This window comes from Mastomys coucha, unplaced genomic scaffold, assembly GCF_008632895.1.
Source record: "Mastomys coucha isolate ucsf_1 unplaced genomic scaffold, UCSF_Mcou_1 pScaffold15, whole genome shotgun sequence".
Classification (NCBI taxonomy): domain Eukaryota; kingdom Metazoa; phylum Chordata; class Mammalia; order Rodentia; family Muridae; genus Mastomys; species Mastomys coucha.
This window is the reverse complement of record NW_022196897.1, coordinates 60,759,176-60,777,700: the sequence shown is the minus strand read 5'-3', so window position 1 is coordinate 60,777,700 and position 18,525 is coordinate 60,759,176. Positions and strand designations below refer to the sequence as shown.

The following is an 18,525-nucleotide window of genomic DNA, read 5'->3' as shown; positions in this document are numbered from 1 at the left end:
AGCATGTCATGATTCTCTGAGTTTCCTTGCTGCCTGTTGTGATGTCCCCCTTTCATCTCTAATTTTATTAATTTATGTCTTCTCTCTCTGTCTTCTAGTTAATTGGCTAAAGGTGGGCTCAGACTCTATGCAAATGTTAAACTATTTTATATGAAGTACTTGAACATCTGCAGGTTATCTGTCTGCAAGAGATACTGGAAAAGACCCTCACACCTTAGCTTCTCTGCTGGGAGAAGAGGTACCTAGAGGCCAGAATATAGTTTTATATCATATTTTCCTTTTGAGAGTTTTCTATAGTACTTTGCTCACATGAAAAAGTAATGGGTTTGTTTATAATTAATTGGTGTTTTAGAAGGATATTCAGACAAGACATATTTAGCCAAAAGACTAAAAAAATACTTGGCAAGAATTGCAGAATAGATCTTGCTTTATGACTTTCACAACTCTGTAGTCTGACCCTTGGGAAGGCTGTATGGAGAGTTGGATGGAGTGCCCTAACCCTTTTCTATAGAATATTTTTGCATATTACAAGTATCTGCTCTCATAGTAAAATGGAAGATTGTTGACCCACCCTGTAGCCCATGAAGCTAAGTCTCTGCAGATCAAAGAATATTCCAAAAACCTATGTGGAGAGCCAGATAGACCCCAGGCATTTGAACTTAAGAGTGGCGCAAACAAAGCATGTCTCATTTTTATTATTAAATCAAGAAAAGCATGGGGTGACTGTTAGCCTAATCAAAAACAACTACAGTGAGGGAATATACCTGACATTAGGTTTTACCATCTTTGGTCACATGAAGGAGCCAAGAATATTCTTCCTGGGGCTTTGCCTTTTCCAGAGATAATGTGAGTGTTGCCTCTAGGGCATTCCCTCCATGTTCATGCTTTCATGTACATTGAATCATCACAGTTTCTGCAGTTCTTTCTTGTGGGAAGAATATTCTGCACTCTGCCCTGTCCTTAGTGCACAGTAAGTTCACAGCTTTCTTACATGGGCTCCCACAGAACATAGGGTTAAAAATGTCAGCAGAAGTGTTTGATGAAAATCGGATCTTGGGGTTTATATTTGAAATTGTTCTTTATTCATAAACACACCATTAAACACCTCATTCTTGCTTTGTGCTTTGTTACAGATAAACCACGGACCTGTGGAATATGAGTGATGACAAACCCTTTCTATGCACTGCCCCTGGGTGTGGCCAGGTAACATATCCATTACTTAGAATAATCTTGTACGTTTCTCTTCATCAAATCATTGCTAGAATATATTGACATTAAGGTTTTACTACAGTGATTTCCTTTAAGATTAGAATTAAGATAAAAACAAAACAGAAAAACATTTAGAAATTCTTTCTTTAACAATCTATTCTAGTTCTAGAAAAGACAGTGTGATATTATGGAAGTAGTTTATAATAAAGGTCAAAACCATAGGCAAAACCCGAGGATTTAAAAATATATTATTTGATCTATATTCATTGAAAATTAATGTTAGACTACCTAGCTAGAAATCAAAAATACATTACTGTATTTAGAAATTATTTTAGTTATTTGAACTCTTATAAAACTAGCTAATACCTACCTCAGACATCACTAATCTATTAATGCTCTGAAGTCTAACATCTTTAAAGCATGTGTGGAAGCATTTTCAGGAGATATTTTAATTTTAATAGTCATTAAATTATTAATCTAATACCATTACCACTATCCTAATCTTTTAACTACAGACACTAAAAAAGAATCTATTTTTAGATTTTTTTTTTTTTTGTATGTAAGTATGCTGTTGCTGACATGCCAGAAGAGGGCATCAGATCCCATTATAGATAGTTGTATAGATAGTTGTGAGCCACCATGTGGTTGCTGGGAATTGAACTCAGGACCTCTAGAATTGCTGCCAGTGTGTCCTCTTAACCACCTAGCCATCTCTCCAGCCTGAAAAATTGATTTTTAATGGATAGTAAACTTACAGATACTTAAATACAGAGTGTAAGTCAGAGCCATTAAAGCACTTTGTTGGTTTTTATTTTTAGTTGGTATTTTAAATTAAAATATAATCAGCATATAGTAAAACTGCACTATAAGTCACAGTTTGGTGCTTTTGGGTTTTGTTGATTTACAGTCATTGATTTTGTTCACGTGTGTGTGTTATGTGTGTGGTTGTGTATGTTTGTTTGTGCACGTGCCACTTCAGCTGTATAGATGTTAGAGGACAACTTACAGGAGTTGGTTTCCTCTTTTTGTACCTGATGGGTTTTGTGGGGATCAAGCTCAGGTCATTAAGCATAGAAGTGATATACCTGCTGAGGTGTATTACCTTACCCAGTGTTATAGTTTATCATATATACATATACTTATAGAACTGTTATAACAATCATGATGGTGAACATTATTCATCATTCCAAAAGTTTCCTTGTACCTACTGTAAGTTCTCTCACCTTTGTCAAGTACTGATCTGCCTTCAATTGCTGTAAACTTATTTGTACTCTCCAGACTGTATATAAGTGGGTTCATATATAAATATATAAATTTTTCTGGATTCTTTCATAATATAAGATTTCTCAATTGTCTTTACTTTCTATGAGTATTAACTAATATTACAGATTAGGTACTGGGAAATTTATAAAGAAAATGCTAATTATAAAGGGATACTGTGATTTGATTGGACCACCCCCAGAAATTTATGTATTGAAAACTTAACGCTGGGCTAGAGAGATGGCTCAGCGGTTAAAAGCACTGACTGTTCTTCCAGAAGTCCTGAGTTCAATTCCCAGCAACCACATGGTGGCTCACAATCATCTGTAATGGGATTGGATGCCCTCTTCTGGTGTGTTTGAAGATAGCTACAGTGTACTCATATAAATAAGTGAATAATTCTTAAAAGAAAAAGAAAACTTAACCTCTAAAGTAATATGTTAGTGTACTTGGAGCCGGAGCCTTTGTGAAGTGTTTAGGATCTCACAACTTAGACCTCGCAACCTCCAGAGTAGTGAGCTAAATAAGCTTCTTTTCTTTATTTGGATAAATTTATTCCACAGTTGATCCAGCATCTGGTTTATGTTCAAATTTAGTTATCACAGATAAGTGAGTAAAATTTATATACAAGTCTTTATGTGTATGAATGCTATGGTTTCTGTTGGATTACTACCCAGAATGTAATGGTGAAATCGTGTGATAGATCCCTCCATATTGTTTTAGGAAATTACAGATTGCTTTCTAAAATTGGTGGGCCACTTTTTGTTTCCTTCAGTAATTTATAAGACGTTTATGCCATGTTCTTGTTAACTTTTGGAGTTTTTATTCTTTTAAATTTGACTCATCTTTTTGTGCATTGGTTGGCATTTTATTGTACTGTCTCAATTCTTTGATAACTAGTGAAAAAATAACTTTTCTAAGGTGTTTATCAGCTATTTGTATACCTTTATTTGCTCTGTGAAACTGAAGTCTTTTATCAACTCTTTTGTCTGTTTTTAAAAATTGAGTTGTCAGAGGCTTGGAGATACAGCTCAGTGGTGAACTGTTTACCCAGTGTGAAGTTCATTTAGTCCCTAGTACCATAAGAAAGAGTGCTGTGAAACCGGATTTTATTTTTATTTAATTTTTATGTTATGTGTATGGATGTTTTGTCTGAATGTAAGTCTGTACCATGTTCATACCTAGTGCTTGCAGAGGCAGGAAGAGGGTGTCAGATTCCCCCAGGAACTGGAGTGACATATATGGTTAGTCACCATGAGGGTTCTGGGAGCAGAACCTGGATTCTCTGGAAGAGCATCAAGTGTTACTAATCACTGAGAGATTTTTTTTTTTAGCCCCTTGTTTTACTTTTTGTTTATCATTATTGTAGGAGGTACATGTGTCATGTACATGTATGGAAGTTAAAACATAAGGACTTGGTGTCTCTTTCTACCTGTATATGCTTTCTGAGGATGGAATTCATTTCATAGCAAATTCCTTTATGTCTATTGAGCTATCTTTATTTCCCCTGTCCAGATACCATTTAAAGCTTGGTGAGGAAATGTGTTTCTTGGTAACATGACAATTGGATCAAATTTGACAACTAGACAAATGAAAAATTATGAAAGAAACTACATGTTTCTATTGTGGCTGAAGTGTAAAATGATCAATGGGGAGCTTAGAGAGATAGGAAAAAATCTTTACTGTAGAGCTTTGTGGACGTGATTAGGTATGTTGATTTATTCACAAAGCAATATGAAGCAAGAAAAGTAGAAGATAATAATGGTCAAAATGAAAGATGGACGCAACAGAACTAGACTTTTATATCTGATTTAGAGCTGTAGTTTATATATATTTTTTAAAAAGTTAAGTGTAAAAAGTAAAATCTTAAATTCTTTGAAACTAAAATTTAGAGTATGATTCTAGTTTCCATTGACTAGATTTACTCTCTGGTAAACCAAATTTACTTTTATTTTTGGATTTGGTACAAAGTTAAATAAAAAAGAGATCTGGGTAGTTTGCATGTCTTTGGGTAGGCACCTGCATGTCATGGTGCACATGTGGAGGTCAGAGGACAATTTATAGGAGTCAGTCTCTTCTAGCATATGAGTCTCCAGTATAGAACTCCAGTTGTCAGGCTTGGCAGCAAAGACTTTTCCCTGGTGACTCATAATGTTAGAAGTTCTTACTCCATGTTCAGTTAACCCCGTTTCTTAGAGCCTGTATGTCAGGGGAAGTATAAAACAAGACAGTATATCAAGGGAAGTCAGAAGCTAGAGCAAAACTACTAACATCACAATCCAAGGAATACACAGACACCCAGTCCCCTTCAAGGTCATACATACCCCAAATGGCTGAAGGACCTGTCTAGGATCGCATGTGACTAGGGCTCCACCACTCCTAATGCTAACACCTTGGGAAGAATCCTTTGGACTTTTTAGGGATATTGGAGTTCTAAACCATAATTACAGATAGTGCATTACTTTAGAAGCAGTCTATGGAAAGTAACCAACTTTGCCATATTGTTCTATAAGTCATTCTTGGAAACTTGGCCTCAAAAAAGCCCTAACTTTTTTCTGCTTAAAATAGGATGGTTGCTGTTATTTTGTGTGTGATTCCTTCCTAATACACACTTTAAAACTAGAAGTATTACTTTTTATTACATGTATGTATGTCGAGAGTAGAGGGATTGGGCTGGGTTGTTAGTGTACAGTGTTCATGGAAGCCAAAAACCTGCATTGGGTTCCCTGGAGCTGGAGTTAGAGTTAGTCTAATCCATCCAATGTGCTAGGAACCAAATTCAGTCTTCCCCAAGAGCATTAAGCACTTTTTTTTTTTTTTATGTGCATTAGTGGTTTGTCTGTATGTATGTCTGTGAACCACTTGTGTGCCTGGTCTCCAAGGAGGTTAGAAGAAGGGACTGTAGTTATAGATGGTGTAAGCTGCCACATGAGTGATGAGAATCAAACTTGGGTTTTTCTGCAAATGTAGTGTATCAAGTGTTCTTTACAGCCATCTCTTCAGCCCCAGCATTAAATACTTTTAAACTATAAGCTATCTCCACTCCCCCCCCCCATTTATATATATACATACATACATACACATATCCTTGCCTTGGACTTACTCTATAGACTAGACTGGCTTCAAAGTCAACAGAGATCCACTTACCTCTGCCTCCCAGATGCTGGGATTAAAGGTGTGTACCACCATACCTCCAGTACTAACACATGGTATTTTTAAAAAAGAATTAATTTATGTATTTTTATGTGTATTATGTATGTGCTTGCTTGAGATTATGTGCAACATATGCATGTCAGATATCCTGGAACTGGATTTATTGGTAACCTTTAGCCACCGTGTGGATGTTGACAACCTAGTCTAACTCCTGAAAGAGCAGTAAGTGCTCTTTATGACTGAACCATCACTCCAGCTCTACACGTTTTTTTTTTTTGTCTTGTTTTGTTTTGTTTAAATTAAAAGCATTGTATTTAAGTTTGTTTAAGTAGAGGAAAAAGGGTCAATAGCTGAAAGTTAGAATATATGTTTGTATGTAATAAGAAATTGTTTAAGAGAATTTCTTAGCATTAAATTTATAGTATTTGTTAGTGAGTTATACATGTGAGCCTCTATGCATAACTAAGTATGGTTTTAAGTTGTGTGTGTTCTACTAGAGCTTGTCCTGTCATTTGCTCATTTTTCTATTATGAACTTTGAAATTAATTTTAGTATTATAATAAGTAGTATCATGATAAGTATCATTTTACACAATTATCTGTGTGCATCTCTAATTAGTTTCTTAGACTCCATTTCTGAAACTACTATTACCAGCTCAATATATATTTATAAATGGTTGTAGTGGCTAAGCATGTAGACTACAAGTTCAAAACCGGCATAAGCCCTTGTCTTTAAGAAACAAGGACTGAAATGAAGCAAGAGTCACTGGGTTGAATTCTCATTCTAAATTAATTAATTAATAGACAAATAAATAAAATGTATGTATAGTTATGATCATTCCAAATGAATGAATGAGTGAGTGAGTGAGTGAGTGAGTGAGTGAGTGAGTGAGTAGATAGGCAAATAAAATGTATGTATAGTTATATATTGGGCCACAAAGATGGCTTTTGGGATAAAGGAACTTACTCTAAGGCTGATGGCCTGAGTTCAGTCCCTAGAATCCACATAGTAGAAGGAAAGAACTGATCTCTGCAGGTCATTTTTTAACTTCCACAAACATACAGGCTCAAAAGAAAAAAGGAATAAAATAGCTCACTCACTGTTTTTGCTTTCATTAATAGTTTAGCCCTCATTGATAATAAACTGTTTTTTGTTATAAACACTCCAGTCTTGGGTATTATATTTTTTAGCCAATGATTTTATGAGGCACTTTATATTATATATTATCATTGCCCAAAACAGCCCAATGAACATCAGCTTCATGAGTTAAATCTTACTGAAAGTAGCAGTAACATATTCTCCCTTTATGTGAAATAGCATTTCTTAGGATGTTGACGGTACTAGGTAGTAGTAGTAGTAGTAGTAGTAGTAGTAGTAGTAGTAGTAGTAGTAGTAGTTGTTGTTGTTGTTGTTGTTGTAGTAGTAGTAGTAGTAGTTGTTGTTGTTGTTGTTGTTGTTGTTGTTGTTGTTGTTTTTGAGATAGGTCTCCCTATGTAGCTCTAGCTGTCCTGGAACTCACTATGTAGATCAGCCTAGCCTCAAACTTACAGAGATCTCCTGCCTTTGCCCTCTTGAGTGCTCGGATTAAAAGTATGCACCACAATACTCTGAAATAATTGATCATTGATTTTAGAAACACCAATTTGGTGATGATAGTGCAAATTATTTTTTCTCATCTCTATGGAATGATCGAAATTTTGCTCTACTTAATTTAAATTTAAAATTTCCAGTAAATTATCACATTTTAAAATGTACTTTGTTGATAGTTTCACTTAAGAATGGCCTATAAAAATTAGCACAAAGTTTACTTGAAGATTCTTACTATGGTCCTCATGTAAATAAATGTCTAAGTAACTTTTTTTTTAAAGATTTATATTTTTTTAATTTATTTCATTATATGTAAGTACACTGTAGCTGTCTTCAGACACACCAGAAGAGGGCGTCAGATCTCATTACAGATGGTTGTGAGCCACCATGTGGTTGCTGGGATTTGAACCCAGGACCTCTGGATGAGCAGTCAGTGCTCTTACCCGCTGAACCATCTCTCCAGCCCTCTATGTAACTTTTAAATATTGTACAGATTCCTATTAACTTCATTTGTTTTTAGAGGAATACAGTGGTGTTGAACTGAATAAAAGATACAAAATTAGATACATAGTAAAAGATTCATTTACATACTCAGTCTTGTTGGCCATATCTTTGCCTTTGGTGCCACTTTAATTGAAACTACTTTGTGGTAAATTATCATACGTCATAAGCTGATTCAGAGGGGAGATTAAATACAATATAGCCCAAGTCTTAGTGGAGGTATATGTGAGTTAGTTTCTGCTCTTGAATAGAGTTCTTCTTCTGCTAAGGAAAAAATAGCAAAAGGAGGTGTTACCCTGATTACATGAAAACTTATTTCTACCCATTCATCAAATTAAATAGTAGTAGTAATAATATATGTTGAAAATAACTGTAAAACCATAGATGGCTGATTCATGGGAAGTTCTGTAAGAGATGGCTTAGCATATAAAAGCATATGTCAGACAGGCCTGGTAACCTGAGTTCAATCCCCAGACCCCCTCTGTAAAGACAGGACAGAACCAGCACCACAGAGTAGTCCTCTGAACCCTACATAGATACTGTGCTGTGCGTAACACTCCACCCCACCCCAGTGTTAACAAAATATGAAAAAATATGTCCAAACTTTGGAAATAGATTTCTTACCTATTAGAATTTACATTAATTTACTGTGGACTCTGCATGTTTACTTCTTATCTGCCCATTACCCTTTTCTTCCTTAGAAGGTCCTGTCAAAAAACTTCTCTTCTTTTTCTTCCAATATTGTTGATTGAGAGAAGTGCTCAGGCTCTTGTTTTGTTGACAGAAAGGCTTGAATTTTGTGTATATCTGTTCAGATTGGACTTTGTCTAGAAGAAATTGTATTAATCAAATGTGTTAATACTGCATGATATGATTATAATTATTCTATAGAGTTTATTCTTGAAACAAATCATTTTTAGTTTATCTAGGAAACAATTTATATATATATGTATACATATATACATACATCATAACATTTTTCTCATTTTAACTAGATAGAGAGTAAAAAACCAGATTGGTTTTTTACTTAGAAACTTAGAGGATCAGAGTAAAAAGCCAAAGTTTCTTGTTAATTCAAATTTTCTCAGATAATTTCTCAAGGTTAAATTCACCGGTGTTGCTTCACATTAAAAAGAAAAAAAAACATTGCTATCTTTGTAACTAATGGTTAATTTGATCTTTGGATATTGTATGAAAGTTTATAAATAGGTAACCCTTATATTTTTAGCTAGTCACTCCTTTTCTCTGAAGACAGAGTTTTCATTTTCGCATTATACAGCAGATAATGTTATTTTATAGAATATTTGGTTGGTTGATTAGTTTTTTGTTGTTGTTTTTGGTTATTATTGATGCTGTTAAGCATCAAACCTGAGGCCTTCTACAAAGCATTTTACCACTAGACTTCCAGCTCTTATTGCTTCTTAGCATTTGTGGCCAAACTAATTCAAGAAGAGAGCACAGAGAATTGAATAAAAATTCTAGGTGAAATTTCCCGAGTTTTTACCTTTTAATTTTGACAACTTTACAATTTTTTTAAGTGTCTCTTGTAGCAAGACAGTATATAATCAAATGCTTTAATGATTACCTTTTATAGAAAACTTACAAGTCTCTGGAACCTAAAATGAGTCTTACATGAAGATCCCTTTAATGTGGAATGTCATTTTAATACAAGGATAAAAAGCAACAGTGTTAATAAACTTTGCAATGTGCTCATTGACTTGGGAGTTTTGTTTCTAAGGGTGCTTGTCAAAACACCACTGCTAATTTCACCAGATTTGGGGAGGACTTTTGAAAGGATAAAGTAATAGGAAGATAGCCTGCGTGGGGAAAAGTTGGATTGTACTCTTTGTCCACAGGTGAGTGGATAGGTAATGAAGGAGTAAACCAAAGCACAGAAGCACCGAACAGTTCCCTCAACATGGAGATACAAACAGGCTCTGAGGAAGTACTAGTTATCCTCATAAAGTAGTGGTTAACTTTATATTGGTGTTTGTCTTCTGCCTTTTACAGATGTTAAGAAGCAATTGTTAATTTAAGGAGTTCATTTTCCCCCCATCAGTCTTTATGTAATATATAATGCTTACGGAAGAGAAGGTCATAGAAGGTGTTCAGCTTACTTAGGAGAATAAATATGAAGATAATAGTTATAGGTCCAATAAGGAACATTCAGAGTACCATGGACATTGATAGGAGATCTTTTAAAATTGAAGTTGGGATTCTTGTGCTGGACATAGGATGCTAGTAGGTACTAGGTATCAGACTTCTTAACAGTTATACTAAAATTTTAACAACCCTATTTGTAAAGTAGTGGAAATGAGTAAGAGTTAATTTAACTTCTAAACCGGAAATAGGCAAAATAAATGAATGGTTTTCTATTTTGGGAACAGTGTGGTTCATGATAAGGAGCTCTTCCTAAGGTTGATTTCCAGTAAGAATTTAAACATGAATGTGTTTGTCACAATCATGAGTATCACTGGCCACATGTGGTACTTACCAGTGTAAGGTGAGAAAAGGCATGATAAATAGCTTTGAACATACATTCATTTTAATATGAGTTATGATTTTAAAAATCTCTCTTTTAGGTTAAAACAATTTAAAATAAATTGAATTATTGTATTGTGATTACTCTTTCTTTGCTGGATTATAACACAGAAATTCTTCACTATGGTAATATAAAGCCAAACTTCTTTCTTTATTCCCCACCACCACCTCTAATTGAAACAGGGTCTTACTATATAGCCCTGGCTGACCTGGAACTCTCTATGTATCAGGCTAGCCTCAAATTTACAGAGATCTGCCTCCCTAGTACTGGGATTAAAGGTGTGCACCACCACTCCTGGCCTCATATTAATTTCTTAATTTGTACAGGAGTCATTTTTAGAATATTCTCAGTTAAAAAGTGGTAAGTAACCTTACATCTAAGTAAATACAGTATTTTCTTAAAGTCTTTGAACTGCAAAATACATATTTTTCTCTGACATAAAAGAATAGTAGTCCATTTTATTAATTTTTTCCTCAGGTTTTATTTTCAGGTCTCTCAGATGAGTTATATACTATCATTTTTTATTCTTTAATAGTGGGTTTTTCTGATTATTTGAAAACTACTGTGTCTTATGTGCTAACAGTACATTGATTGTCTTATAGTATAACCTGGTATTTCACTGCTAATGGTGGTTTTACATGTTGTGGAAATTGATATCCTTTATCAGTTTTCTTTGATCAAATTAAAAATCTTAACTATATTTTAAAACTTTTTGCCACAGCGTTTTACCAACGAGGATCATTTGGCTGTCCATAAACATAAACATGAGATGACACTGAAATTTGGTCCAGCACGTAATGACAGTGTCATTGTGGCTGGTTAGTATATGCTTTTATTAATGGCTTATATAATATTTCACCCAGAATGTGCACAATTCTGTGTATTCTCTGTAAATACTATAGTCTGGTGATAGTCCAATTGCTTCATTTACAGTAAATGTTGGCAACATGTATTTACCCATTACATTTCTGTATGTTCTTTTGATCATTCATTTCACTTTTTTGTGTGCTTTTCAAATACCCATTTTATGAAAGTTAATTAGAACCCTTGGAGCATTTATCCCTTCTTCAGAGTATGTTTAACTGATAACTGAACTCATTGGTATTTAGTGATTTTTTTTTTAGTTGTCATATACCTGGTTTTCAAAACTTTGTGAAGATGGTAAATGGCAAGCACTCCTTAAACTTGGTCATTATAATTTTGTTTAAAAATGTTTCAAGTGAAATGTTTTATTAATAAAATACTCTAAAGCTGGGATGTAGATCAGTAGTATAATGCTTGCCTGACATTCACAAGGTTCAGGTTTTAATCCCCAGCACTGCAAAATAAAACAAAATGTTCTTAATAAAGAAAACCTAAGTTCAGTTAGTGTGTGTGTATTTGTATGTGCGTGTGCGTGTTCGTGTGTGTGTATACCCTATAACCATATGGTATCACCCTGAGCAGATCATTGTTTTTCATATGTAAAAAGAGGAACCCAATTCATGTGTTAGCTTACCATCACTCTATCCTATATTAGCTATTTTCTCTTATGTTTTATATAACACATAATCTATGTACTTGAATAATATATACTATGTATAACTTCAGTATATTTGTTCTTTTCTAAATAAACATTATGATAAGTTCTATGTCAGCATTTAGCTTTCTGTCAGAACTACAAATATGCATGTCATAAATACAGAACTTAGAGTCCTTTGTTAAGTGAAACTTATGTTATCCTATCTATAATTCTAGAATTTAACTAGAATACTGAACAGTATTGGTACTTTTAAATTATAACTTAGTCTAAATACCATGTGCAGTGCTTTGGAGAAGTCTTCAGGCAGTATCAGATGGTTCCTCCTATGCTTTTAGTACTGTATTGTTTTGTAATGAGTAAACGAGGAGCAAAAAGTTGGTGAATTATTAAAAACAACTTATGGAGGGGAACTTTCAATAGTCTTCAGTACTGTAAGTAAAAGGACATGGAACAGAGTGAGGTATGCACTTTTTCAATGTGTAAGTAAGGAGGTCCACAATAAAAAAGGAAAGAATAGTAATTAAGGAAAATTAAAAACTACCTAGAAAGTGTTTCCCTGGGTTTGAAGATCTTTGTTTCCTTGATATTTACTGTCTTAGACGTTCTCTGTATACTTTGATCTCAAGAATGTTTTTAATTTGGTTCCTAGATGTTACTTTTAGTACAGTATAAAAATAGAACATGTTCAATCACAGCATTTTTACTAACATTGAAATAGTTTAATATGACTGTAAATAGAATGCATGATGATCAGCAGCCTTAAGCAATCTGCATGTTAACCAATTGTGCCTGTCATGACTTTTCTCAAATCTGATAGTACCATTAATAATCATCAATAAAAGTAATATGGGCTTGTGCACTTTCTGGATGTTTTCCTCTCTAATGTAAATTGTGTTCATCCCTGATCAGCTTAGGCAAATCCTTTGGGTATGAACAGTATTCACATTTATATTTGACTAATTTGAGTTAAAATAGACTTAAAACCCTTATTAAAATATTATTTTGGAAGTGTTTGGGGCTAGAAATTAGGGTATAGGTTAAAGATTAAATAATGGGTAAGATTATGACATAAGTAGACCCTGCATTAATTCTGATATTGTTTTCACTAAGATAAGCCTCCCTTATTAAGTCTAGCATGTATGATAAGTGAATTATTTTTGCTAAAAATATTTATAGGCAGTACACGTGAGGGGCAAAGATAAAATTATAATACCCACTGTAGAAACTCAGTAAATAACAAAAATCTGACTCTCAGCTAAACAGATTTTATCTTAAACCAGTGTTGTACTAAGTAGACTAGATTCTGTGTATAACCTCTAAACTTGCTGCCCTAAAATGCATAAAATGTGAATAAATATTTAATGTACTACTAACTCTAATGTAAACAAATATCCCTCAAAATAATAAGACTAAATTGGAAAAACTTTTAAATTTTGTGTCATTCATTTATTCTGCATACAATACATGAATACTCAGTGTAATGCTAATATACATGTCACTGAGTATATATTTAGATATTGTTGAAATAGTTTAGGTTGTAAGAAAGTTGAGTTTGCATCATTATTAAATTAAGCTAAACCGCTTCTTTTAGAGAATGGGGAACTTTTGCTTGCTTTCACTTTTTCCTTCCTTTCAGTATTTTGATGTAAAAATATATATTAAGCTTGACTTCATAATACTTTATGAACAGATAGTGAATGTACAAAGTTAAAATATGTATTTGCTCCCATTAGTTTTCTCTAAATTGCATGCATCTAACAATCAGAATTTTTAATGATGTAACTTTGAAAAATTCTTATGACTTATTCCATAATAGTAATTATTTCTCCAAAATATGCTTATTTCACTCAGAGTAGTACACTCAGCATAAAAGAACTTTGGTGAAGTTGACAAAATATCTTGATGTAAAATAGAGCTTAATCAAATTTTGTTTTAAAGAAAAGCATCTCTTAAAAGAGAGAAATAACATTTGACTGAGCCAGTGCCATTGATTTGTTAATTTGCTAGCAGCATTTTAGAATCTTAACATGAGCGTTTATATTTGTATACTTACTTCTTGGCATTTATTTCAGATCAGACTCCAACACCAACAAGATTCCTAAAAAACTGTGAAGAAGTGGGTTTATTTAATGAGTTGGCAAGTCCATTTGAGAATGAATTCAAGAAGGCTTCAGAAGATGACATTAAAAAAGTATGTTGTTAACCATGAAATTATAAAAAGAATACTTCTATTAGGAACACAGTGATGTTTTTCACTTACTGGTTTCTCAATTTAAACATTTTGCTTGGCCTTTTTTTAAAACTTTTTACAAAGATTTTTTTTTTTTTGTCATTTGTATTAGATGCCTCTAGATTTGTCCCCTCTTGCAACACCCATCATAAGAAGCAAAATTGAGGAACCTTCTGTTGTAGAAACAACACACCAGGATAGCCCATTACCTCACCCCGAGTCTACTACCAGTGATGAAAAGGTTAGAACTATGAAAAAGATAACCTTTCAGGAAGTTAATTTTGTTTTTAATGTAATGCCTTCTTGTTTATATTTGTGGGTGTGCATGGCATGTGATGGTCAGAGGACAACTTGTAGGTCCCAGTTCTCTTCTTACACTATGTAAGTCCGAGGTATCCAGCTCAGGTATTCAGGCTTGGTGGTAAGCACCTTACCTACTGTGCTATTTCACTGTTCCCAAACTTGATTTTTTTAATCTGTATGAAACATTAAGGTATTAAATTGTACATAATTCAGTAGAATATTATAGGTTTTATATATAAAAACCTGTGTGAATACTTTAGGAAAATTCCATCTTCATAGATAATTATTTTTATTAAACTATATATTAAAAGAGAGAACAACAACTTATTTGGAAGAAGTATTATTTGAAGATATGAAAAATATATATAGCTGAAACAGGATATCCAAGAGTGAGTAATTATTACTGCAGTAATATTTGATATCAACAATGAGTGATATTTCCTTAAGTACATTAACTTAAGTTTCCTGGGCTACCTTTAAGTGTTGAGTTACATTATGATGTGTACTTCATCACTTTTTCACTTAGAAAACTCATAAAATGAGCAAATTTATATAGGAGCACTCTGTCTATACATAAAGAGACAGTGAAGTGTACCTTTTTAAATGTTATTATAAAATCATAACATGAATAGATTTCTACAATGAGAATAAAGTCTCATTTCAGACTTTATTGCTGACAGGGATATATCTTTAAAAAAAAAAGGTCTCAGTAAGCAGTCTCGTCATTCTTTCCAAAGCAGAGTGTATCTACACAAATGTAGGCAATATAGCCTACTATATACTTAGTATGGTACAAGCTATTATTCTGAGATTAAACCTGTACTACTTGATACTACTATATTGACCATGTAGGTACTTGATACTACTATATTGACCATGTAGGTACTTGATACTACTATATTGACTATGTAGGTACTTGATACTACTATATCGACCGTGTAGGTACTTGATACTATTATATTGACCATGTAGGTAATTATAGCATACTGGTGTTTAAACATAGAAAAGGCACAATTAATAATACAGGCTGGGATTCATAAGCCTAACAACTTGAGTTTTGATTCCCCAGAACCCACATAAGATCCAGATGCTATAGCACCAGTGCCTCTAATCTCTTCATGCCCTTAATTAAGGGGAGGTGAGAGAAGGAGGAGGTAGGAAAATCTCCAGAAACTCATAGGCCTGCTACCTAGCTTACACAGTGGCAAGGAAACTTTGTGTCAACCAAGATAGAAAGGTAAAAGATTCATACCCAAAAGCTGTCCTCTGGCCTCTATGTGTGCATGCCTGCATCCCCACACACAAACATGTACACATACAGGTATACTCATATCACAGAGAGAGACAGACTGACAGACTGACCATTAGTATAAAAAATTATAAAGGGTATACTTTAAAGGACACTGACCATGAGTAAAGCTTACGAGTGGAATTTACACTGCAGGACTAAGTGAATGAGTGTCAAGTGAATGTGAAGGCCTGGGGCATGACTTTATAGGCCTGTTGGCTATTCAGACACTATATGTAAGCTACACTAAATGTATCTTTTTAGTTCTTCCCCACCCACCCCCAAGACAGGGTTTCGCTGTGTAGTCCTGGCTGTCCTGGAACTCACTCTGTAGACAGAAATCCGCCTGCCTCTGCCTCCCAAGTGCTGGGATTAAAGGCGTGCGCCACCACCGCCCGGCTTAAGTTCTTTCAATAACAAATTAATCTGTAACTTTTATGAAGTTCCTCATTTTTTTAAACTTCTTCCCTAGTAACATTTATTTTGAATCACAAATAGATGGTATAGGCATACAATAATACATATACTTAATTCTATATTACTCCTCCCCCAATATTGAGAATTGAAATTCTGGGCGGGTACCCTGTCACTGAGCTATATTCTCAAGCCCAACCTTGGAATTCTTGGAAGCCAAGCACATATTCTGTTTCATTAGATTTCCCCAAATCATAATTTTTAGTGGTTATACTTCATTATCATCTTGATATATTTAATTATCCTCTTATTTCTTAACATATAGTCATTTCCACATTTATTATAGTTATTAAAGATCCTGAGAACAGTCTTATTTCCCTGCAGAGCATTCCTTTCCCTTTATATTTTCCAGTTTTCATTCTTTGTGGCTAGTTTATCATCATCTAAGGGTGCTGCTTCTGCATTCCTTAGTCATTAGTTCCTTTTAGGTAGTACATAGTTTCACTAAGTTGTGGAAAATCAGTTCTGGACCTCCTCTGTTCTAATTTTCTTTTTAGGGATTTCCATCAAGACTTGTAATAGGAGCCAAGCAGTGGTGGCACACGCCTTTAATCCCAACACTTGGGAGGCAGAGACAAGCCGAATTCTGAGTTCGAGGACAGCCAGGGCTACACAGAGAAACCATGTCTCGACCAAAAAAAAAAAAAAAATACTTGTAATAGAAACTATAAATTGATAATTCCCAAATTTATATCTGCCAGGGTATCTCCTGATTGCTGAACACAGTTTCTCTGTTGGCATTGCCTTTGCTTTGTTTAGGGAACATCTCACTATGTCTAAAACTAAGCCCTTAATTCTGTCCTCATTTTTCTCCTCTGAGAAAATTTTCTCCACCTATGCATGGTGGTAGTATGTCCTGCACTTAGGAAGGTAGTGTCAAGAGTATTGCAAATTTGAAGCTAGCCTGTACTGCTATGTAGCAAGTTCTACCTCTCACTCCAAATACCCTTCCTACACCTTCCAACAAAAAAAGGGAAATCTGCATCTATCTATGTATTTAAGCAAAGCATTTAGGTGTCAACTTTAATTTTGTTTTCTACCTTGACTTTGAAACCAATAGCAAATCTTAGTGTGTTCTTTACCAAGAATAAGGTTCATACCTCTTTTGTGTTCAGTGTAATTGTCTTAGCTCTTTCAGTTGTACCACTGCTACCCTACTTCTCTCTCTTCCTACTCCAGTGCTGAGAGTGGAATCGAGAGCCCCAAGCATATGCTTCAGACTACTGAGGGTTCCTCGTCCCTTTAGTTTTCTTGCAAAACACAAGATGTTTTGCCAAGCTAGTTTCATATTAATAATCCCCTTGTGTGAGTTTCCCCAGGTTGCTGGGACTGCATGCCAACCATACCAAGCTAAAATTTCTTTCTAACCTGCTTCGATTTCTGATCTGCTTCCCTCAGTTCTGAGTGTGAGAACTTAAAAATTTATTGAGTCATTTTTCTCTCTGCTGAAAGTCTTTTAGCAATTTGCTCTTGAAGACAGTTTATATTTATTCCTTAGGAAAAGCCTCATTGATTTTGACTGTCTACTCATCCATCCTCATTTCATGCTCTCTTTATTCATCAAATATTCTAAAGTTTTTCCTGCCTAGCATTACTTCCTTCTCTATAGCCTGTCCTCCTCTTGATTCTTTCAGTATCAGATCAGGTTTCTTTTTACAAGGTTTTCTTCCTTCACTATTACAGTGCCCAGCTCTACCTTACCCTCTGCTAAACCATCTGACTCACTACATTATTTATTGTTGAACATTAAATGTCCACTTTGGTAGGAAGTTTCCATGACAGTTTTATTCATTGTCACTCTGCTCACTAGTTCTTGAGTTGGAAGTTTTTAGATGTGGTAAAAACTGTAGTTACAATGCTACCAATTTCTCCTTCCTATTATCTTACTAAGACTCCAACTGTAAGTAGATATATAAAGATGAGTTCAAAACCACACAATAGTTAAGAAGTTCTGGGTGAGGCCCTCATCTGTTTTATAATCTGTAAAACTAGGAAATATTTTAAGAATCGTCCTGGCTGATTCATAAATTCTATTTCTCTTTAGTTTGAAAGGCTCTCAGCTATACCTACTAATTTTGTATAGCTCATAGTCTCAGTATTACTTGGTCTTTTGATACTAGACAATTAATGTTACCAAATGAAAAACTACCTGAGATTAGCAGACTGGTTTTTTTGTTGTTGTTGTTCTTAATTTAAAATGTCTTAAAACATTTCCCTTTGTTTTGTTTTTTGAGACAGGGTTTCTCTGTGTAGCCCTGGCTGTCTTGCTCTATAGACCAGGCTGGCCTCAAACTCAGAGAACCACCTGCCTCTGTCTCCCTGGGATCAAAGGCATGCATCACCACATCTTAAAACATGTCTAAACAACAAATCGTTGAAGTCATAGCACTATTTTGCTGGATCAGTTTCTTGATTTTGTAATACAATAAGCAAATAGGATAGGACAATCCCTTCCG

The 18,525-nt window shown here is 34.4% G+C and overlaps 1 protein-coding gene across 1 annotated transcript in view; it reads left to right on the top strand.

Annotated features, from left to right (window-relative positions):
• Window positions 1-18,525, top strand: part of Atf2 (activating transcription factor 2) — a gene marked incomplete at its 3' end in the record, with an annotated part of 63,051 nt that overhangs the window by 28,876 nt on the left and 15,650 nt on the right. Inside the window, exons 5-9 of the mRNA XM_031373207.1 lie at window positions 99-238; window positions 1,134-1,203; window positions 10,974-11,070; window positions 13,847-13,965; window positions 14,117-14,245. Of these exons, the coding sequence (XP_031229067.1) occupies window positions 1,156-1,203; window positions 10,974-11,070; window positions 13,847-13,965; window positions 14,117-14,245 (393 nt within the window). The remainder of the gene's footprint in view (window positions 1-98; window positions 239-1,133; window positions 1,204-10,973; window positions 11,071-13,846; window positions 13,966-14,116; window positions 14,246-18,525) is intronic.